The sequence below is a fragment of the Mixophyes fleayi genome, chromosome 3 (genome assembly GCF_038048845.1).
Source record: "Mixophyes fleayi isolate aMixFle1 chromosome 3, aMixFle1.hap1, whole genome shotgun sequence".
Lineage (NCBI taxonomy): Eukaryota > Metazoa > Chordata > Amphibia > Anura > Limnodynastidae > Mixophyes > Mixophyes fleayi.
The window spans coordinates 238,092,762-238,116,747 of record NC_134404.1 but is presented as its reverse complement, the minus strand read 5'-3'; the positions used below and the strand labels follow the sequence as shown (position 1 = coordinate 238,116,747).

Sequence of the window (23,986 nt, the reverse complement as noted above, 5' to 3'; positions counted from 1 at the left end):
ATCTATTGGAAGGAGCATCCTTCCCTATAACCATCTTTACCAACCACAAAAATCTGCTGTACCTCCAATCAGCTACTTTAGTTTAAACCCACGACAAGCAAGGTGGTCCCTGTTTTTCTCTCGCTTCAATATTTAGATCACTTTCAGACCGGCTCTCTCGTTTCTTTGATTCCACCGATCAAGAAGAACCAAACAATTTAAAACACATTCTTGATCCTAAGTGTATTCTGGCAACTACACCCACCAGTCAAGCCATTCCCAGGTGGAAAACCTTTGTGCCTCTTCATCTTCGAGACTGTCTTCTTAAATGAGCTCATGCCTCTTGCTTCGCTGGTCACGCTGGCATAAAAAAAAACCAAGAACTTATTCTCTGCAACTATTGGTGGCCGACCTTACCTGCGAATATATGACAATATGTCTCTTTATGCACCATCTGTGCACAAAATAAACCTCCCAGACAAGGTCCACACGGGATTCTACACCCCCTCCCGATGCCTGATCGCCCATGGAGCCACTTATCTATGGATTTTATTACCGACCTTCTGTGTTCTGGGTAGTCGCAGACCGTCTCTCCAGAACACCCCACTTCATACCCCTAAAAGCTCTTTGTTAGCCCAAATCTTCATTAAAGAGATCTTCCGGCTGCATGGATGTCCAGATTAAATTCTTTTCAGACCGGGGTACTCAGTTTGTGGCTAAATTCTGGAGAGCTTTTTGTCATCTCTGTGGAATCGAGCTAATTTTATCCTCCGCTTACCACCCTCAGACCAATGTTCTAACTGAAAGAACAAACCAAGAATAACAGATGCGGCAGTATAAATCAAGCCAACTGATTTTCAATAATGTCCCATGGCAGAGATAATAGCCATTGGGTAGCACTAATACACCAAGTAATGCTATGAATTATCTAATGAGACATAGGAGGGTCTATTATTGGTGACATTGAATGTACTAATGGGTACTTTCCCCTATTATGTCTATATGATTTGATACTATTAATCATAAAAGGCTTCATATCCTTAGTTTAAGAACTTTAAAAAATCTTTTTGAGACACTTATATAACCCTATATGTGAATATATCTTATGATAAGAGCTGGTATTAAGAAAGGTCTATAATAAAATACTTGTACTCAAAAAGGATTCATAAATGATGTATTAAATCTATTTACCATCTACTGCCCATATCTCTATAATCAAAATACTGACATATGCCCCTTTTGAGATCATTTTTTGGCTTTATTACTCAATGAGAGTTAAATAATAGTGTGAATCTGATAACATATATATATTTTGAGATATAATATCACACAACTATCGGCTGATACTTTCCAAGGTTTTACTAATTTTTAACATTTTCTCTCTATATTTTTCATCACTTTATGTTTTTAAAATATGTCGCCTATATGTGATTTATGTAATAAAGGCTTATTTTGGCCAATAGACGTTTATTTATATGATTATTTAGTTGGAAACATTGCATATCTTTCCCTCTATCCAGTGAACTGGAGTGCCTTCTATGTGTATACTGGGACCATACTTTCGTCTGTTCTTGTAAGTGCTTTTGATTTAACACTAGGACTGGTTGGAGTTTTCTAAATTTTATGTACCCATTTTTTTTCCCAATTAGGGCCTCCAATATTCCAGGATCCAGAAAACCAGCAAAGAGCTAAAGTATCCAGCAGCCACAAGTGGTAAAAGTGACAAGAACAGGTAGGAAAGAGCAGGACAGTCTGCCAACTGTCCTGAATCTGGTGGGACAGTCCCGAATTTAGGCGACTGTTTCGCTTAGGACAGTTAGGAGGTATGTCCCGCTTCACCGTGTACTGCTCACGAAGGCAGAACTGTGTGCACCTAACAGCAGTGCACACAGTATTGCCTGTGTACTTTTTTTAAATGATAATCATACTACATCATGGGGGTTACCCTGTCTAAAGTGCAGAGAGCCTAAATCCAGCTCTGGTCCTGGGTATAAAAATATATATATGGATTAAGCAAAACAAAAATAGCCTCTTTTTATATAGATAAATATATATTGTAACAAAAAACACCCTTTAAGGATGGGCCGCTACTTAATGGCCAGTGCTGTGTGCATTGCCCCCCGGGCTAAAGTCTGCCAGCCCTCCCCTGGTCTTGGTGCTTGCTGGATGTTCTTGGGCCAGTGGCGGATCCAGGGGGGGAGCGATCGCCCGCCCTAGCAGACACTTGCTGCCGACGGCTGCACAGTATGTGCAGGTCCGTCCAGCCGTGACAGGCAGGGACAGTGTGCTGCCCGGCTGCTCTGACTGTGTTTAAAACACAATCAGAGCAGCCGGGCAGCACACTGTCCCTGCCTGTCACAGCTGGACGGACCTGCACATAGTTTGCAGCCGTCGGCAGCCTAAGATGTTAGAAAGGGGCGGGGCATAAACCGCCCCCCCCTAAATCGCCCCGGGTACAGCATTTTTCTAGATCCGCCCCTGTCTTGGGCACCCTGAAGCCTTCTTCACAACTATTGAACCTCTATCCTTGAAGTTCTTGATGATCAGATAAATGGTTGATATAGGTGCAATCTAACTAGCAGCAATATCCTTGACTATGAAGCCCTTTTTGTGCAAAGCGATGATGACTGCACGTTTCCTTGCAGTTAACAGAGGAAGAACAATGATTTTAAGCATCACCCTCCTTTTAAAGCTTCCAGTCTGCTATTCTAACTCAATCAGCATGATAGTGATTCCCAGCCTTGTCCTCGTCAACACTCTCACCTGTGTTAACGAGAGAATCACTGACTTGATGTCAGCTGGTCTTTTTGTGGCAGGGCTAACATACATTGGAATGTTTTTGAGATAAAGTTCATTGTCATGGTAAAGAGGGACTTTTAAATTAATTGCTATTCATCTAATCAATCTTCATGACATTCTGTAGTATAGGCAAATTGCCATCATAAAACTGAGGCAGCATACTTTGTGAAAAATAATATATGTATCATTCTCAAAACTTTTGGCCATGACTGTAAATATACCCCCTGGAGTCAGATTGGTAAGTATAGCATAATACATGGATGATATTACTTTCAAAGGTTCAAGCAGGATAATTCCTACTCTAGATCTGACCGGCTGCTCTGACTGTGTTTAAAACACAATCAGAGCAGCGGGGCAGCACACTGTCCCTGCCTGTCACGGCTGGACGGACCTGCACATAGTGTGCAGCCGTCGGCAGCCTGTCCCTGCCCTTGTGATGGCACAAAACTGTCCTCTGACATGATAAGAATTTATTAACTGGTCCAGATAAACTGATTTGTTTCTCTCTATATAGGACGATAAAAAAAAGTTCCTTCGGTTGATTTGGGGATTACTTTCTCTATTACTGCAGCCTATTTTCCTAACTTCTGAAACGGCGTTCTATCTAGGAGGTAAGACCTGGACACACATGCGTCATCGATGCTTCTGGTGTCATGACGTACAACCCGGAAGCCCAAATGCAACTAGAAGAACTCAGTAACGCGAGAGTTCCGTGTGCAGTGCTCGCTTCTTGTGAGTGTAGAGAGGTGAGTGTCAAGACACAGAGCCACTTACCTGTCTGTACACCGGGACAGGGGGTATTACACACACACACATCCCTCCAGTAACGCTGGGTCTCTCCTGCATGCCGGGATACTGTGCAGATCTATTAAATATTGGGTGTAGATCACCCAATCTCCAAACTTACGATGAGTTGAAAAAAAAACACAATATGAAACACTAACATCTTATTGGGGTTCAATAGTATATGGAAATGGCAAATGTAGAATTTTGGGGGATGAAACTAAAAGCTCTGGTGTATTTAGAAAAGTTTGTGAAAAATGTGTTCAGTGTGCTCATTTTATACATGATATAAAATTGACATAAGCTTACTGGGGCCACATGGGACTGTAAATTGCAACTGTAATATAATAACAAGCAAACTAATGAATGAACATATTGCTCCTCCCATATGAATTTTAGTTTCATTCCACAATCTAAACAAATTTAAATATTTTTTATAATTGGTTTCCTATTTGAACCATTTTTTTTTAACTGCTTTAAGACCAATGATTGCTCAGAGATTTCCAAGGCTTCTCTAAAAAGCAAATTGGGAATAAACCCAGATGTCTAGTTAATGAATAGATTAGGAGGGGAAGAAAATCCATTTTAGGGGACAAGGGCATTGCTTGTTTATGATACAATATTGTGTAGCTATAAAGAGTTCTTGTCTATGAAATTTAAGACGGTGTCCCATACAGATGAATGCAAACTTAGGAAAAGTGGAAAGCAAACAAAATCTGTTTAGTGAATAATGTATACCTTATACATTAAAGGTTTTAAAAATGTCTTTTTTAAAGACTTCCATTTTAAACTTCCATCAGTTTAGGCCAGAGACTGAAACAAGAAGAGCATTAAAGAAATGTAATTCTGAGATGATAAAAATCTTTGAAAACTTTTAATTGAAATGGGTGAATTCCCATTTACTCTAAATTGACTAGTGGACTGGCTTTTGGATTAATACTGTTATATCGGGTTAGGTGACACAGGGTGTGGTAAGTGGGGTTAGGTTTCCATGGAGCCAATTTATGAAAGGTTTCCCCCCTGTAAAACATTAAACATTAATTTGCTATTTATGATAGTAGCATTGCAGCAGATATCATAGATATCTGCTGCTTTGCATCTCCTATCGTTTTACTGAGCACTCCCCATAACAGTGTATGGGGAGTGCTCAGTAACGCTATTTAACAATAAATGTAATTAACTTTTCAAACATGTTAATGTACGCCAGCTTGAGCTGGCGTACATTATCATTAATGAAAAGTTTCAGTGCTGTCAGCTCTGCTCCGAAGAGCAGACCTGGACAGCGCATGTGTGGAGGGATCACATGATCCCTCCCTGTCACTCACCGTTTGCTCTCTGCAACTATAGTTGCAGAGCGAGAGCAGAGATGTCTGTGCGCATGCCCGAGGGGTTCACTCAGCGCATGTGCACTGGAGTCAGAAGAGGAGCCCCGTTCATCGCATACTGCTTCGGGAACAAAGATTGAGTGGTAAGTATGTTTTCCACTTCACAGGAACAGCAGTTTTTCAGAACTGCTGTTCCTGTGTTGCTTTCTTAATAAATGTCACACGCCGGTCCCATAGTTGGGTGCCGGCACTGTGACTTTCCCTTTAAGAACCATGAGTCTGCTTGCTTCTGCCTCAGAGACATTACTTTCACAGGTGTTCATGGCTACTGTGATCTGGACCTCCTCCCGAACCTCATTGGTCCTGGTGCACTATATTAACCTCCCATGGTTATGGGCTCATTACCTGTTCTTCATGTTACTCTGGTTGCGTTTGGATCTGGCTGTATACCTCGCCTTCCGTGTGTCCGTTACCTGCTCGCTGGACTGAACTCCTCACTGCTGTTCACCTGCAAGCTGCAAACTCCAAACTCCTCGCTGCTGTTCACCTGCAAGCTGCAAACTCCTCGCTGCTGTTCACCTGCAAGCTACAAACTCCTCTCCGCTGTTCATCTGCACGCTGAACGAGTATCGTGAGTTGTTGCTAAACCTGTGCCTTATCTATTTGTTCACCTTTAAGTCTGGCTGGCTAAGATCGCTGCATCTCGCTGTAAGAGCTACTATCAAGTTACTTGTCACCTGTAGTTCCACGTCTGACACGGTTTATCCTTACTCTGCTGTTACCTGTTTACTGGACTGTTATTGTGAACTACTTGTTGTGCCGGTGGCTAGTACTTGGGCTCAAGTTACGTCTCTCTGTTTATTTGCTTCATACTACAGCGAATTTACCATTGCAGTTACAACGAATCCTGCTACCTGTAGTTCCACGCATGGTTCAGATACTACTCATGTCTCTGCTACTTCTAGGCAACATTCTACTGCACGTGTCAGTGTTCATCCAAGTCCTTGGGTGATGTTTAACGCTTGCTGTTCTACTTTATAAGAATCAGTGTTTCCAGTACCACCTGCTATGTTGAGTCATCTCTACTCTCGGTTCAGCTAGTTCTATATACTGCTCTGTTTGAACTGTACGCTGTACCAGTGATTAACATTCATCTGCTGTGTGGTTCTCTATTGGATCCTAGTGTTCTTGTTTATCATCACTGCGTTGAACTGTATATCATCTCATGCTGTTGCCAAGGGTTACCAACTATGAAGTAGCATATGTGATCAATGTCTGCATTACAACGAATTGCCGTGTATTAATTTTTGCCAATATATATATCTAATTCTTTCCATTCCTGTTGTACCAACATTCAATATAATACGTTGCAGCACTACTACTTTCTCCAGTGTTGTTATTGATGCTTGTAAGCCGTGAACTTATCCTGAGAATATTATTGTGTTCTGCCTCCACCATCCTCTATAGTAGAGGCAAGGGATCTGCAAAACACCATCAGAGCCGTGACAATAAATATGAGAAATAGTTCAATCCTTATCAATGCGATAAGGATTGAAAAATATTTTTCATATTTTGCGAGTTTTGATAAGTGTCCCCCCATGTATCTTGCACTGACATTTGTACACATTTTGAAAATAAAAAATGTTAAACTCTAAGGGGGGTAATATTGCGCGTAAATACCGGAGCCGTGAGCTGAAATCCAGCGAGATATTACCGTATTAACAGTAATATTTTTTCGAGCGCGGGCTTTGCGGCGATCCCGCCGTCAATTGAATACCCCCCTAAATGTAAAACCTGTTCAAAAACATGTAATAAGCTTTGCAAGCATGGTATTGCAATGTATTTAAATATTTAGGGATTACATTAATTTCACATAACTGTGTTATATTAGAGTCTGATCTTACAGTATGTAATCTATGCATCCCCAAAATGTATCATTTAGCATCGTAGCAATAAAATATGCATTCAGATTTTGTAGTTTAATGTACAATGCTTATTGATTTAGAATGTGACTAGTATGACTTTGTAAGAATAAAAGATTGTAGAACATATTTTAATTCATGGTTTCCTTACTGTCTTTATGCTGTTTTGTAAATATAACTAATTTATGTTTGCATAAACTATATTTCACTTTGTTTTGCCTTTTAAGCTTAAAACAAAACATTTGTAAGTAATCACAAATAAAAACGATCACTGCTATTTACACTGCATAAGTGCATTCTTGCAAAAAATAAAATAATGCTGCATCAATATGCTATTTCTTTAGCGTTCATAAATGCTTGCTTCTCTGTTGGTGTCACAGCCTTGCATTTTTCAAGTTAGCCAATTAACAAAGAAAGGTTTTCATAGTCTATTATTGAATTATATTACTTGACATCTGAGTAAGATACTTGCCTAGTCAAAATCCCATAGAGACCTGAAGGCTTGCATTTGGATCTATCCAAATATTTAAATCTGACCATGATCTTTTACTGTAAAGTATGCGAGTCTTCTATAATCTTTTTTTTTTTTTTTTTGTCACCTTCTTAGTACCCGTTCACATGCATCAAGAAAGAAAGACTATGCAAGTACAGCAGCTGCTCCTACTTGATGGTTTTTGATAGTGCTGTGGATATGATGCACCTTTCAGTTCTCTGCCAATCAACATGTTCTTATAATACTCTTGCTGAGTACATGAAAGCAGAACACCACAGGGAGCACACACTTTAATTGTTGAGAGCAAGGTAAATTAACCTCAATGGAGAAGGTAAAGTTCATATGCTCCATTGTTTACATTAAGACTATATGTACCAACACAAATATACTGCATAAAACATACAGGTCTGATTCTTTATTTTGTGGTTTACTTTAACAACACTAAGACATTATCGTTTAAAGCAGCAGTCCCATGAAAAAATGAGGGATATTGTGAGGTTTTTTGTTTTGTTTTGTTTATATATAACATCAGTGTGAAAGGTTATACGAACAAGCTTGGTAATTTTCCTTGCTTTTGTTTGTTCAGGCTGTTTTTAATGATTTATAGTTATGCACAGTGTCATGTGACTGCCAACCACAGTCACATGATCCAGTGAGAAGAGAAGCTTTAGAGTTCCCCTCTGAGCTCTGACTGCACTGTAAATCCCCCCCCCCCCCCACCACCACATTACAGCCATACCTGTGTGCCATCTAAAGAAATTTTGAAAAGGAGATTTTTAGGAGGCCATCTAAGGAAAATGACTGTCAGATGCATGTTTAAAAGGTACTTCACTTGCCATTTAACAAAAAAAGAATAAAAAGTGTGTGTGTGGGATTGCTGCTTTGTCACACTGCATCTGAACTATTGTCACAAGTACATATATCTCATTCGGTTTTCTCATTGTTGTCAATTACACCAATTCCATAGAAAGTTGTTTTATTTCTGGAAGCATTCGTCAGGGTTTTTTTTTTATTTTTATAATACTGGCTAACTGTGCAACATTTTGTTTTTTTGTATGTAATTCTTGGTAATGCTCTTATTCTGTATTTATTGGCAACTCCACATTACTAGTTTTGTATTGTATACTTTTTAGTACCGCTTGTCTTGTTCTGTGTGATGGGTATAGATTACATTATCTGTTCTTATGATTGAATATGGAAAAATGTACAATATTATCTTAATAAAGTGCCAACTTTTTATTCAGTGCTGTACATTGAGGGGAACATGATCCAAATAAATGAGATACAATGACTTAAAAAAAAAGAATGTAAAGATGGGTCTGCCCAAATAAGTTTACAATCTAATAAGTGGAGCAAGAATTGAAATGTAATGTAGTGGAATAACCATTTCAGTTGGTGGTGGGAGAATTGTGTGTGGATTCTTAAAAGCAGAAACGTTACCAATATTGATACCTCTTCTCTTCCTATGAAGGTAATGCTTCTACTTGTACTTGTACTGGCTCTATTAACCATGGCAACCAGCAAAGAGTGTACCCAGAATTTACAGAGAAAAATTTCAGCACCAGGGGATAAATGTATCATACCCCGGTTTTTTCATGTCGCGGGAGATCGGCGTCTTCGCAGCTAAAATTTGCCTTTACAAGCCATCGCCCCCTTTAAATTTTAGCTGCGAAGACGCCGATCTCCCGCGAGATGAAAAACCGGGGTATGATACATTTATCCCTAGATCCGCACCACAGGGCTGATTCGCCCACCATATTCTTTTACCTGGCGCTGTTTGTGTGGATACAAGTTGTACTCCTAGGCATATTTCTTTGAAACATAAAGTATTCAAATAATTTGTCAAAGGGGCTAAAGCACTCTTAGGGAATATTTACAAGGTAACACATACAGAATGGGAGAAAGTACAGATGATGCTTAGCAAACCATAAACAAAGGAAAAAAATTACAACACTGCATCTGGTCAAAAAATAATCATGCCAAACACGATGCTGAAAGGTGTATTAGATAAAATTAATTTATATATAAACAGTATTGCATCATAATAGATGAGAGTATCTTAGAAATACACATATTACACACATAAAAAAAGCAAACCGCCCTGAATCTCCACTTGACAGTACTGGTTGCCTGATCATAGTTCCAAGTACTCCTGCAAGCAATCAGCGATTAAGGCCTAATGTTACCCTACTTTTGGCGATTACACAGAAGTGCAAAGTTCAGCGAAGATTAAATTTCAGAAAAGCATCCCTGGATCATCTTCTCCAAAAAGGCAGTTCCAGACAGTCAAGCGCTATCTGTAATACCCAACTAGTCCAATCAATCCAGTTCTTCTTTAGCTCCCTGGCCCCATCTTTTAAGTCCCCCTTAGGTGCTGTGGGGTGCTGGGTCTGGAGGCGGAGCCACATCCCTGACAGCTTTAATTGGTGGCCTTTGTCTCCTGGGGGTGTTGTCTGTGCTTGGTGTCTGCCCTGGTCCCTGCTAAATCTGGCTCCCTGAAGTCTGGTTTTAATGGGGGCATAAAACGGTCATCGTTGTGAGCACCCAAAGTTCGTCCCTTTTTTTGGATATTCTGTGCTTGGGACTGACCAATGTTTCTCGTTTTCAGTGATTGGCTGCTAATACACAAAGTGCAGTTCCTGAGATCTAGCAGTTCGTGCCTTTAGGGTTGGAAGACAATAGAAGGATGAAACATTTTTAAACTATGCGCATGGCAATGTTTATAAAATACAGGACAAGTGCCACCTACATTCATCTTGCCTGGTACCCCACTTGTCACCCTGCATAATAATAATATAGAGCATTTAAAATACAATGTAAGTGGGTCATGACACATTAATTAATCAATTGATTCCAATTATAACAGCAGTTTGGCAAAATACATAAGCATAAAGTACACGTCTGAGTACACACAATTACTTAGTATGTAGTACTTCATGTGTGGTTTGTATTTTGTTACGTCTGTATCTATAATTTGTAATAAAGATTCTCCTTTGCGATCAGTGTGGTTCCAAAGCACATACGTTTTATTTGCAAAGCATTACAATGCAAAGATTAGTATGCATACGCATGCGCCTGTTAACACGAACACAAGCTTCTATCAGAACGCTCTGGTTTCTAAAGTCAGAGGTGAGCAATTTAAACACTGTACAGTTGTAAAAACTGCTACATCACAAAGAATAAACAGTTGCAGTATTAAGGTCCACATTCATAGGTCGATGGGTCATGACCTCTCAAGAACTCGACGTGTTAGTGGACGATTCCTTTAGTCATTGTTCCTTGAGGCGCCAGGTGTCTACCTTCAGGCTCCCAGCCCTGGACTTGTATAAACTGGTTCTTTTATAACCTCTCTGGAGTTGCTACTTGTTATATGAAAAGTAATATTAGTTATAACTAGCATTCGCAATGTGCGAACCCTACATAAATAATACTGGAAACGTTCTCATGCAATTGTGAACAGAATGAGACAAAACTCAATGTAATTGAAATGTTGAAAATATTAATTGGCTTTTTCAGCACACTATATATTTTATATTAACTAAAATAAATAGATTAAACTTATTTGCATGTTGTTATTTCCTGAAATATCCTCAAATCGATTGCGTACTAATCGATTTGCAACCAATATTTGTGTACAGAAAATATTCATTGCCACTTTTCATCCAATTATTAAACTTCAACAATTTCCTAGATTAGGAGACACCATTTTTTTCATGTTTGCCCTAAGCCCTATATAAACTAAACGCGCTGCACACATTGCAAGACTGAGCCAGCCTGCAGAGATACTTTTGGGTAAACAGATACCTCATTATCAGTATATGTAGCACAAATATATTTCACAATATCAGACTAGTTCTAATAGAATAAAAACATGTCAATCCCAATAATTGCAGTTGAGTATTCACAATATATATTTTGCTATATATATACATACTAAAATCATATTATTTTTTATTTAAACTAAATGCATATCAACATGTTTATTGAAGGCATCCATTGTGCCATCTAACACTACATACATTGGCTGTTTTACGTTTTTTAATTTCCATCTCCCCAACAAGCAGATGTTGGCTTTATAAAATGATATTTCTCAAGGCAGCACTTTGTGTATGAGGTGCAATTGGAATGTTCTCTTTTATCTGATGATGATATTAAATGAAAAACTGCATTCCTGAGCTGAATAATATGCCTGAAATGACACGAGTCTGGTCTTTTTATATTAATTGGTATGCATGGGTTTGTGTATGTGTGTGTGTATGTGTATGTGTATATATGTGTATATATATATATATATATATATGTGTATATATATATATATATATATATATGTGTATATATATATATATATATATATATATATATATATATATATATATATATATATATTTTATAATCTTAAAACTACTATACTAAACACCTGTCCTTTTTCCACTCTGTATGCTTAAGTAAAAATGTCCACCATGCACTATTTCACTGTGCTGTGGATTGCCAGGCTAGGAAAGAAGTACTTCTTTAACTAATCAAGCAGTCAGTGACTGACAGCTATTCAGACTTGCTTTGCAGAAATGCAGAGTGAAATGTAGTGTCAATCACACACCAACATATCACGCTACAACATTATAGTTTTTGTTTTATTTTTGGTAGGTTTTTCTGTATTTGTATTAGTTTATTGTTAACTTAAAGGACTACAAAACCTAAAATGCAAGTTGGCTTTTTTTAAAAGAGCTACTTAATTAACAAAGCAGTGTGAAACAACTTCAGGAGCTTCTTAGAGCTCAATATATCTGAGATAAAGTTGTGATTATGATATTTTTCTACACATACAAGGTAAAATAAAATATGATTAGAAATTATGGTTTACTGCACGCTCTATGTGTTTAAAGCTGTATTTCAGCATATCTATTGCAAAGTGAGGCATCACAACGTTTCCACGGTCTTAACCCTTCTTCAGCACGTGTTCCACATACCCTAATTTCTATTTTAAATTGACCTTTGGGAGGTCAAGTGGAGAAAACCCTCCAAGTGGTTTCCGGCACCTTTTATTAAACCCGCATATGTATGCACTACTGTTGTTTCCTGGTCATTACATATATTTACGCTTATATACGGCAACATGTGTTTTTAGGTTTATAGATTGTAAGCTTTCGAGCAGGGTTCTCTTACCTCTCTGTATGCATTACCCAGTATTGTATTATTAATGTTTGTTCCCAATTGTAAAGCGCTACGGAATTTGCTGGGGCTATATAAATTGATGTTGATGATGATGAGGTTTAGTGATCTTTTAAAGACTGCATAGCGCTTCTCTAACTCTAAATCAATCGCCCGTGTCTAAATATCTGTTGATTACATTGTATACTGTAAACTAATTTCAAAAGAAAGGTGAGGTATCACTACTTTTTTTTTTTTATTATTTTGCTTTTCTATTTGATTTTATTTTATTTAGGTATAGTTGTCTATTGGTGCAGGAATTTCTTTTTTTGACAGCTTCTGTGTTTACAAGCTTTTTTTTCAAATTTGATTGCAATATTTTCTTAACAATAACACATTCCCTAAGGGCATAATTTGAGGCTGTGTAGTGCTGCTGTAGTTGGCTTCAATTAAAAGAAAAAGTAATTGTGCATAATTTCTGTAGTGGAGAAATGATTATAATGAAGATCATTTGACATTTTCATATGACACTTATCTTTTTTTTTTTGCTGTTACTTTACCATAATACATTAGGTAATAGTTTATTCTTACCTGTACAGTGTATAAGATTCTGTTTTTATATGTTTTTCAGTTTATAAAAGACTTCAGGACAATGAATGATGACATTCCCAATGACCCCCAAGGTAGACGTATCATTTGCGATGGGGAATATGCAACAGTTTGTTATGTTGGAATGGTGCCACCTACAACTGGTAGGCATTATTTCTTGAATGTATGATATAGTGAATGGGGGGTCTCTCTCTATTTCTCTCCAACAAGAAGAAGTCATATGTGAAAAAACCCTTTTCTCTGAATTCAATGAGAAACACTGGAGTATAAAGTGCATTCACTGGAGCTTGATCCCTTTTATATTCACTGGCATAAACTCAAGCTCCTCCCCTTCCCATTCCCTATTGGTTGACTCTGGGTCTTCAGTATTTTTCTAACAAACCCCCAAAGTACAGAACCAGGAGTATAGAACAAGAGTGAGAGGAGAGAAAAATGGTATCCAGTAAGAACAAGAATTCTAGCAGGGAAACAGAAAAAAATTTAATGCAAGTATAAAAATCCCATATTTTTTTTTCTTCATCCATAGGGAACACTGGAGACATCCCAAAGCTACCCCCAATTAGAGGGTACACTCAAAAGTTGCTGTGCTCTGCACCATGAGTCCAAAACTGTCTTCTTTTGGACACAAAAGTGTTAAGTATTTACAACTTTGTGAAGGTGTTCACTGAAGACCGGGTGGTCTTGTACAGTTGCTCACCGGAGGCCCTAGTGAATTGTGCCCTCACATTTTCAGGAACAAATCTGCCTACATATAAGCATGGCAAATTACCAAAGTAATCCACCTAGCAGTCTCTGTTTAGAGACTGGTCTTATGTACATAGGATCTTAAAGCCCTAACCACGTCTAGAGAACCCTCTTCCTTTGGAGGCTTAGGCTGGAGTCACACTATCTTTATTCAGGTGGACCTTGTAGATGACCTTGGGCTTAAAGGAAGGCTTAGTCCTAAACATAGCCCTGTCCTCATGGAAAATATACAAGACAGACTCCAGCTCTGAAACTTTTAGCTGTGGAGATCACCAATAGGAAAATTATTTTCCATGTAAGAAACTTTAACTTAATCAAATCAATAGGTTCGAAAGGAGAATGCTGCAAGGCATTCAGCACCAGATTGAGATCTGACAGAGCTGTTTTGGGGATGTTTAGAGGCTGCACATGCATCACTCCCTGCAACCAGTCTGCGGTTCACGTAATATATAAAAAAAATTCTGAAAGAGAAGCCATCGGGTCTGGTTGATCCCACCTGATTACTAGCTGCTTAGAATACTAAAGGATGATTAGAACAGTTCTCTACTCCTGGGATGAAGACTTCTGTAATAAAAAATTCTCATGTCCTCTCTTTACTTGGGTATGCTTGGTCCCCCTCTGGGGATTTAAGTAAGCCATTGAATCTTTATGGCCCTTCCTCATAAGAACTGCTGCTCTGCGGCTAGGTCATTGCAGGCTACTCAGATTTCGAGCATCTTGATTGGGAACTTGGAGTTTTCTAGAGTCCAAAGGCCCTGAAACTTGTGTTGAAGCACCACTGCCCCCCTTTCCGGAAGACTGACATCCATAGTCACCAATTTCCAGTCCCAGATGGTGAATGGGTAATCCCTGTTGAGGTTGTTGCTTCTCAGCCACCAGCAGAGTGATGCACACTCCTCTGGAGACAGTCTGAAGGTCTATCTGGTCAAGGGATGGTGAGATTAGTTCAAAATCAACTTTATTTGTAATAGGGCAAATTGTGGCGTTTTGAAGGTGGAAACCATTTTTTGAGGACCTTCCAGCACAGGTGAACTGACAGCTGTCTGCAAGCAAACGGGTTCTTCACATATCTCACTACAGATTATGTGGACAGGTGTTGAATATTATTCCCAGGAAGATCATCTGCTGGGAATAGGTTAGATTGGATTACCTATAGTTGATGATCCAAAAGTAGGGATGACGGTCATTCCCCCTGGATCTGAGAAGGACCACCATCACTGCCATGATCTTTATGAACACCCTCATTGCTGTCGACAGGCTGGAGGGTTTGGTCAGACTCTGCTAGTGATGGGACTGAACTGCGAATCTGAGAAGGCACCGCTGTCCTTCACAGACTGGAACATGCAAGCACCTTTCCTTGCTGTCTCTGGTCATCATGAACTCCTTCTGATATTGGTCTTAAAGACTCTATCTTGAACCTATCTAACCGCAATGAAACATGTGAGGATTTCAGGTACAGGATAGGTATAATGGAGCCATCTGGTTTCTGGAGCAGGAAAAGATTTGAGTAAAAAACAAAAGCCTTCTGCTGTGATTGGACAGAAATAACTAGTCCCACCCAAATAAGGGACTGAATGGCTTCCCTTAAGGCAATATGTTTTTCTCTGTCTCTGGTTTTTCACCCGTGGGGAAAAACGCTGGACGGGGAGCAATAATGGCTGGGTCTCCCCAAAGGCAATTGCATGGTTGGAGTGAGCTGCCAGCAGAAGGAGTCAGTCACAGCACCTTTGCAGCTCGCTTCAGGCATCTCCACCTGAGACATATAATTAAGATAATGTAAAACATAATCTAAATTCAGAGGCTGCCTATAACAGCCATAGAACGAGTGCCCATTTCCTGTGGGCACTGAGAAACTGAAGATCCAGAAGCAGCCAATGGGGAATAGCGGGGAAGGAGTTTGAGTTTTTGCCTGTAAATTTAAAGTGATACACTCACTGCACTCTATACCCCAGTGGTCCAGTGTTTCCCATGGATGAAGGAGAAAGTAGCAACACCCTTACTGCTTCTATATCAGTAAAGTTGGTAATTTAAACCATTTCCTGATAATGAGCTGTGTGTCATTATTTGATCACCAGGAAGTGTTCCTACAACCTTTTGAAGTTCAATCAGGAGCATTCAGATTTCTATTTACACTATATGCCATGGAGAAAAGACGTGTAATAATCTTAGAGAAGCAATTGCTCCTGCTCATAAACTGGAAAGGGTTATAAAGTAATTTCCAACAATTTGAAGTTCATCATTCTACAATGAGAAATTTCAACAAATGAGGGACATTGTCAACTATTTTTAATCTTCCCAGGAGTAGATGTCCCAGCAAATTCACACAAATATCAGTACATATGATGCTCAGAGAAATGGTAAATTTTCATGAGTCTACCCTCAGAAAAAGACTTGAAAGGAAAGGTAGCAAGTAGAAAGCCCCCTATCTCCAAAGAAAACACATCACAGTACGGCTTAGGTTTGCAATGTCCCCACAAGGCCAAATAAAGTGCATCATCCCAAGAACCTAAAATCAACCTTCAGGCATGGTAGTGGAGAAGGGATGATTTGTGGTTGTTTTGGAGCCACAGGACCAGTATGTCTCACACTTATTGAGTCTACCATTAACTCCCTTTTGCACCAGAGTATTCTAGAGAAAAATGTAAGACCACTATCACACAACTGAAGCTTGGCTGAAATTGAGTAATACGACAGGATGTTGATCATAAGCACAACAGCATATCTACAATTGGTTGAAATTAAAAAAATAATCCAAGTTTTGTAAATGCCATGTCAAAGTACAAATCACAATCCCATACATAAAGTGTAGCAGTGATGAAAGGAAGATTGGCCTAAAATACCTCAAATAATGATGTAAGAGACAGATACTCATGCAGAAAATGCTAAAGGTGGTTCTGCAAGCTACTAAATCATGGGGTGTACTTTTTCACACATGGCTTCTTCATATTGGTTTATATATTTTACTATTAAATAGTGACAAAATAAAGGTGTTTTGTGTATTCTTCGCAATGTTAAATAGATCAAAGTTTAGTATATGGACAGGTATAGTTGATTGTTTCCTTACATGTAAATGTATATATAATATAAATATGCGGAGAAAACAAAAGGGCATACATTCTGTTACATATGATTATACTGTGTATTTGATATACACAGACAGAATCAAAATACCAAGCACTCCAAAAAAAATATATATTACTTACCCTGTTGCCCTTCTGGGATCTTGTATAGATGCAAAAATGGAATAAGGCGGCACTCAGGGAATCTATACACCATCATATACTAAAAAGAGACTCTTGTGATCCAATGTTTCAGTTTACTCAGAAACTTTCATCAGGGAAATACTAAGGAAACACATAAAAATCACATACCTAAATACAGACAAACCAGCCCCATGTGCTAGAAATGAAAGGCCCCAAACCATCTGTACTGGTGGCAACATGCAAAGTGACATAGGGAGTACTACCAATATCCTTTAAGGGTTGTGAAAATTGCTTTTGTGCTTATTATATGTACTGTTGTTCAGTGCAGAGTTTCCCATATTAAAATAATGGGAAAAATATACCGGGAAGTGTAAAACCATATACTATTTCCAAAAATATTCACTACATTCATTATATTGACACTCTGTAAATATTTGAAAGCAAAATGTTTTTATTTTTGATAGAAAAACCTCCTTTAGGAAAATAGGTTTACTTGATTTTTATACACTTTACAGAGCATAGTTAATACTTATAAGGTATATTAAACCTTTAATGACCACCCCATGGTAGATCTACATCCTCTTGTGCTAGGATCTTCATTGTGACCTCACTGGGGATTTATTTATTTTTTTATAAAGATCACCCCTGCATCCCAGTTATAAAAGCCCACGTGCCAGCTAGAATTAGGTCACTATTTCAAATGATCTTAAAATTCTGAGAAGCAGGCGAAACATTGATGAAGTCCTACTGCACTCATAGTTTTAAAAAAACAAAACAAAAAACTAACAAAATTTGTTTTAAATGGCCATTCTTCTGCCCTGCTCACTCCCCAGAACCAAGAGACCATAGCAACCAATCTAAATGACATTTGAAGAATTATTTTGTTTGGGTACAAAGTTGCAAACAAACAAATGTGGCAAACTTCCTTAGAAGTTATTTATTTCAGAATAGTGTGATTTCAAACACTGTGTTTTGGGGTGTGGTGAAAATTTGTCAGGTGTTCACATAGTTGCTTAGCAACCAGTTTTATACTTATAAGGGAGATCTTCAGGAATTGTACTGCATAGCAACTCCCCTAGTAATCAGAGGTGATCTGATAAACAAAAATAATTAGTGAACTGTGGATTTTGTAATTTTCTAGATCTGATTATGCAGTAAAATGTCTTTTTTTTGTTTCTTTCTTCTTAATTGTTTGCATTTTAACATGTATAACTTAATCAAATACTATTGTGTTCGTTAAAGTGTTTTATGAATTATATTAGGACTTTGGCTTGGAGTAGAATGGGACAATCCTTTGAGAGGAAAACATGATGGCTCCCATAAAGGAACAAGATATTTTACATGCAGGTAATTCCATGCAGACTGTATACCACACAAAGAAAGGATAAAATTACAGAGTATTGGACAACCCCCACTGATTTTGAATTGCAAAAACATGAATGGGTCAATTGAATTCCCTACCCTATATGCCTTCGCCTCTGATCCCTCTTCTGCACTCTAGAGCACATGCTCTTGTCCCCCTCCCATCCCCGGATTATTTTTTATTAAAAACAAAATAAGTGGGCATCTTTTGCATATTTCCTGTGTTCAGCTGTTGGTCAAGTTAAGTAATGGTTACAAAAAAATCTGTTAACCTCAGTTTTTATTGAACTGTTTATCTGTAATTTATTAGTCTTGATGCTATCAATAAACAGATTAAAAAAAAAAAAGTAATGGAGCTGCCCAGTTGATATGAGGTGCATTAAGTTGACAGTACACTGCCTTCACAGAACATAGATGACAAGCTTCCTTGGTAAACAATTATACCATCAAATTCACATTGGCCAATAGTCTATTCTATATGTAAACATTTTGCAGTAGGTAAAAAATGGTCACAAAGAAATGTGACCAGAAAAAAATATATATAAAAAAAAATGTTCAAAGGCTGCACAGAGTTGTTAGTGAGTCGTACCTGTGTGCAGTCTTTGAACAATTTTTTGCATGCATAGTCTGCTAATAATTGTTTTTTTTGGGAAGAACCTGTCCAGGTACACACAGAGTTACTTGTGGATATACTCCATATCTGAGATCTGACTATTAGAAGAGAAAAAATGCAAACGGATAATATTTTGCATATTTTGTTAGACTGTTCTAGAACCAGTTAACAGGATATGAACATAACCTCTTTTAAGTGAAGTCCAATTCGATCGCTGTGGTTCCAAACCACAAAAACTATTTCAAATAAATATGAATTAAAAAATACGATAAATAAGCTTGCAATCTATAAACTAAATGGGATACATTTAGGGGAATCTAATGGAAAAGGATTTGGGAGTGCTCATAGATAGTAGACTTAGCAATAGTGCTCAATGTCAAGCAGCAGCTGCAAGGGTCAATAAAGTATTGGCATGCATAAAATGGGGCATAGATGCAAGGGAAGAAGGAGTAATTTTGCCACTATATAAATTGTTTGTAAGACCTCATCTTGAATATGGAATATAGTTCTGGCCATCGCTCTACAAAAAAAGGAATTGTGAAACTAGAAAGGGTTCAGAGTAGAGCAACAAAATTGATAAAGGGTATGGAGTCATTAAATTATGATAAAAGATTTGCCAGTTTAGGCATGTTTACTTTAGAAAAGAGGTGTTTAAGAGGGGATATGATTACTATGTACAAATACATTAAGGTTCAATACAGAGAGATTTCATGGGAACTTTTTACCCGAAGAAATGACCACAGGACACGTGGTCTTCCCCCTAAGGTTAGATAAGAGGCAGTTTCACAACCAGCAAAGGAAGGACTTCAGTTAAGATATGGAATTCACTGCCAGGGAAGGTTGTCATGGCATATTCAATTGATATGTTCAAGATAGGATTAGACACATTTTCAGCGGAAAAGGGTATCCAGGGTTACGACCATTAATTAAAATGAAGGATATTTGTGGATCTACGGAGAAATAGGACTGTAATATTGGGTCAGGCGAGATTTTTCCTGATTGAAACAGATTGGCGGTTGCTTCATCTGGATCAATTTCAAATATAAGATCGGGATTGCAGGAGATCCAAAATAGGTTAAACTTGATGATGTCTTTTTTTCAACCTCATCAACTATGTTACTATGTATTTATTAAGATATATACATCTTTAGATACATATTTAAAAAAAATTTTTTTTTACAATAATGGTCAGATGCAAGAAAAATGGAGGGGTTAAAAGAGCTAAAATATATTCGCCCAGCCAGCTCAAGAGCTTCTATGGGAAACACTGCCTTCCAATAGTCAGTGTAGTACAGTTTAGAAGAAGAAAGATAATCCCTTTTGCGCAATGGTGATCGGTGGATATTATACCTGAAATGCTGAGTCAGCAGATACAATCAAAAAGTGCAATTTTATTGCTTGTACATATAAAATAATCATAAAGGTTGCAACCTGTTATATAAATATACAGTGCCATTGCAATGCAGACAAAAATTGTCATAAATCATCATCTTATGCATAATTTGCAGTTTAAACAAGTAATGAGTCAACCAATTGTCTCAGTCTCTTAATCTCATGAATAGAATATTCCTGGATGTCGCAACCCTTTAGCATGGGTAAGCAGATCTCAGTGTGGGTTAAATGGTGGTAGAATCACAAAGCAATTACGGGGTTAGGCAGAAAGAGTATATCCAAATGAAATTGTCCAAGTATTCAATAACATAGTCTTTTTAATCCAAGATCACATATGGTAGGCGTAAAAGTTCAAATTGTGAGATCACTGCTGATCGGATGCAGAGTGGTGATCACACAATTCCTTTCATCCGCCCATGAGTATGAATCTGGGGTCGGCAAGTTCACTTTGGAGTGGTGTTCGGACGTATTAAACCAGAAACGTACCCAGTGTAGGGTTGCTGGAGTTGCTCTTCCTTTGGAGTACCTTCTATCTGTGCCGCTGCAGGGGTGAACGCCGCGGTGGTTGTCTGGGAGACGGGCTGCTCGCGGCCATGACTTCTTCTGGAATGCGCATGCGATAGATGGTTCGTCTGGTTGTTCCTTATTAAGCTCTTGCTGGAGAGCAGATCAAAGGATCGTAGTTGTTAAAGGCATGCAAATGGCATGTAATCCAAAGTGTTTAGCCTTCAGGCTTCCTCAGGGATATAGATGGTCTGTATAAGTGGCGAAGAGTTTATAAAGGTGCCTTTTTTGATATTGCTGTGTGATTGGTTGGTCCCTAAACGATTGGCTATAGGCTACCGCTGTAATTGACAGTTTATACAGCCAGTGGGACTCCCGATCTTCATATTGGAGGGTGTACTTCATTTCAACCCATCCATTGGGTCCAGTTAGATGAATGACACTTGCTGTGGCCAATGAGAAGAGCCAAAAGTTCATATTGGGATATTATAGTGAAAATGTCTACCTTAATTTTATATAAACAACAAAAAAAAACACTTTTTGGATCCTAAAAGATACAAAGTGCTGGACTTCAAAAATAATGTAATATGCAATATATAGTACAGTTGGTTGAATGATCTCTGCGTAAATATGAGTGCATTTAATCCTCCATAAATTTTTTGCTTTTAATATACTACGGGTATAATAAAACCATTATTCATGAAGTAGTTAGTGGGCTATTAAACCAAAAGATTACTTATAATAATGTTTATAAGAAAATTTATAGGAAATGGGCAAATCAAAATCTATATGGAGACCTTCTGGTGTTAGGGTCTTCATATTATAAATCCATTTGGATTCTTCCTGGGAGTTGAGTTTTATATAACTTTTTTTGAGACCAATAAGTTTAAGTAAAGAGGGATCGTGTGCAGGGTGGGTAGCAAAATGTTCTGACACACTATGCTTTTTGAAGCCTTTCCTGATGTTTCTTTGGTGCTTTGATATCCTTACACATAATTTCCTAATATTTCTCCCAATGTATTGTAAACACAGGGACATTGCAGTAGGTATATAACTCTTACAGTGTCACAGGTCAATCTATTGTCAATACTGTATTCCTGTATGTGAAGGAGGTGACGTGTTTGGTGTTGCTGATGCGGCCTACATTGTATGCCTGATATCTGTTGCAGTGATAAAATCATTTCTCCCATTTCCCTGAGCCATGTACGGCTGGGGTTGGTGGTTCTAGGGGATCTCGTGCTGCTCACGAGTTGAATTTTTAAGGTTGCTTGCTTTAGTGTAAATAAACTTTGGCTTTTCTGTAAGAATGTCTTTTAGTTTCTCGTTCCCTGATAGCACTTTCCAGTGTTTCTTGAAGATGTGTTCTATTTGTTTGGAATCTCGATTATATTTGGTGTTGAAGGGGATTTGGAGGGGTTCTGACATTTTGTCCTTTTTAGAGAGGCGATTCTCTCTATCTGTATTTTTGATAGCATCGAATACCTGCTCTATTCTGTCCTGATCATAGTCCCTTTCTAGGAAACGTTGTGTAGTACAGTTTATTGAGTTGAGGGTAGTAAATTATATTAATGCTGACAACAGTTTCAAGTATACAGGTTATACAAGGACAATGTTCATTGTTACAATGTTGATTTTAGGATAAGAGCTAGATAATTTAGCACAGACACGGACAATGAGGATTGTGTACTAAGCACATGGAATGTTGAATGTAGAGATTGTTAGACATCCCAAGGTAATGTTGAATCTGTACCAATACTCTGTAAATGAATATTCTTCAGGAGAACCTTCCGCAAAGGATTACACTGCAACACCTGTTTGACAGGGTGGAACAACAGGAAGCCACCCAGTGATAACTTTTATAGTGTCTCCAGACGTTGGCGGCCCATCTGGATACACTACAAGTTACTTTACTTGCAACTTCCTCTCCACCGGCTGTGGAATCTCATGCTCCTGACATGGCTCCTGCCTCAGCCTCTGCTTTACATATACCTTCTCCCTCCAAGTTCGATGGGGATCCCAAGTGCTGCGGTTTCTTGAAGCAATGTTCTATCCCATTTCAACCACAGAATTTCCCGATGGACCAAGGTGGCATTACATAATTTCCTTATTATCAGGACAAGCCTGGGCCTCCTCTGTGGAAGCCGAATGATTCCATACTCAGCGACAGTGCCACCTTTATTTCTGCTATCTGTAAGATCTTCGATGAGCCTGGATGAATCACCTTGGCAGCTTCCAGTATCTTAAGGCTTTAGCAAGGTTCCCATTCGGTAAATTAATATGTGGTCCAGTTCCGCACTCTTTTTTTCTAACCTTCAGTGGAACAACGGCGCGCTAGTTGCAGCTTTCTGGCAGGTCCTTTCTGACCGTATCAAGGATGTTTTGGCTTCCCAAGCGTGCTATCTTCCCTGGATGATTTAATCTGCTTGTGTAATAAAATTGATCTTCGGTTCAGAGAGAGGATCACCAAGAAGGAACCAATCTGTCGCTCCACACTTACGCTGGCTCCCCGTTTCCAACTTCCTGCTCCTGTGGGTGAACCCATGCAGCTGGGCCGCTCTTGTCTAACTCTGGAAGAACACCAGAGGGGAATGAAAAACAATCTGCATCTATTGTGCGAATCCTGGACACCTTCTCAGTTCTTGCCCAAAACATTCGGGAAATGCCAAACCCTAACCTGCTTGGGGAGGTCAGGCTGGGGATATCAAAATCCTCTCACAATTCTTCTTTACCCCACATATGCTCCATTCCTGTTACCTTACATGGTCCCACTGAAACATTTAACTCCCCAGCATTCTTGGACTCTGGGGTGGCTGGGAACTTTATTTCACTCTCTTTGGTATTACAGTGGTCTCTGCCCACAATTCCTTTGAAAGTTCCAGTTGTTATCACAGCCATTGATGGTTCTTTTCTCTCCAACAGAGTCATCCTCCCGCAAACCGCATCTTTTACACTCCAAGTCGGTGCCCTGCTTTGGAGCAAATCTTATTTCTTGTATTTGCTCATACCACAAGTGCAATTATCCTTGGCCTCCCGTGGCTCTCCCATTTTCTGGCTGGAGGGGCAACCTGTAGATCACACGGTCTCTCAGGTCTTAAACTGTCTCTCGAACT

General features: G+C 38.7%; 1 protein-coding gene across 7 annotated transcripts in view; it reads left to right on the top strand.

Moving 5' to 3' along the window:
• Nucleotides 1-3,432: 3,432 nt before the first annotated feature.
• TBCE (tubulin folding cofactor E) overlaps nucleotides 3,433-23,986 on the top strand; it is an 88,640-nt gene continuing 68,086 nt past the window's right edge. For 3 of the 7 annotated variants that reach the window (XM_075203320.1, XM_075203317.1, XM_075203316.1), the window contains exons 1-3: nucleotides 3,435-3,524; nucleotides 13,081-13,201; nucleotides 18,268-18,352. In XM_075203320.1, coding sequence (XP_075059421.1) covers nucleotides 3,456-3,524; nucleotides 13,081-13,201; nucleotides 18,268-18,352 — 275 coding nt within the window. In that variant the 5' untranslated portion in view covers nucleotides 3,435-3,455. The other 4 variants (XR_012689713.1, XR_012689712.1, XM_075203318.1 and 1 more) reach the window with 3 other exon arrangements.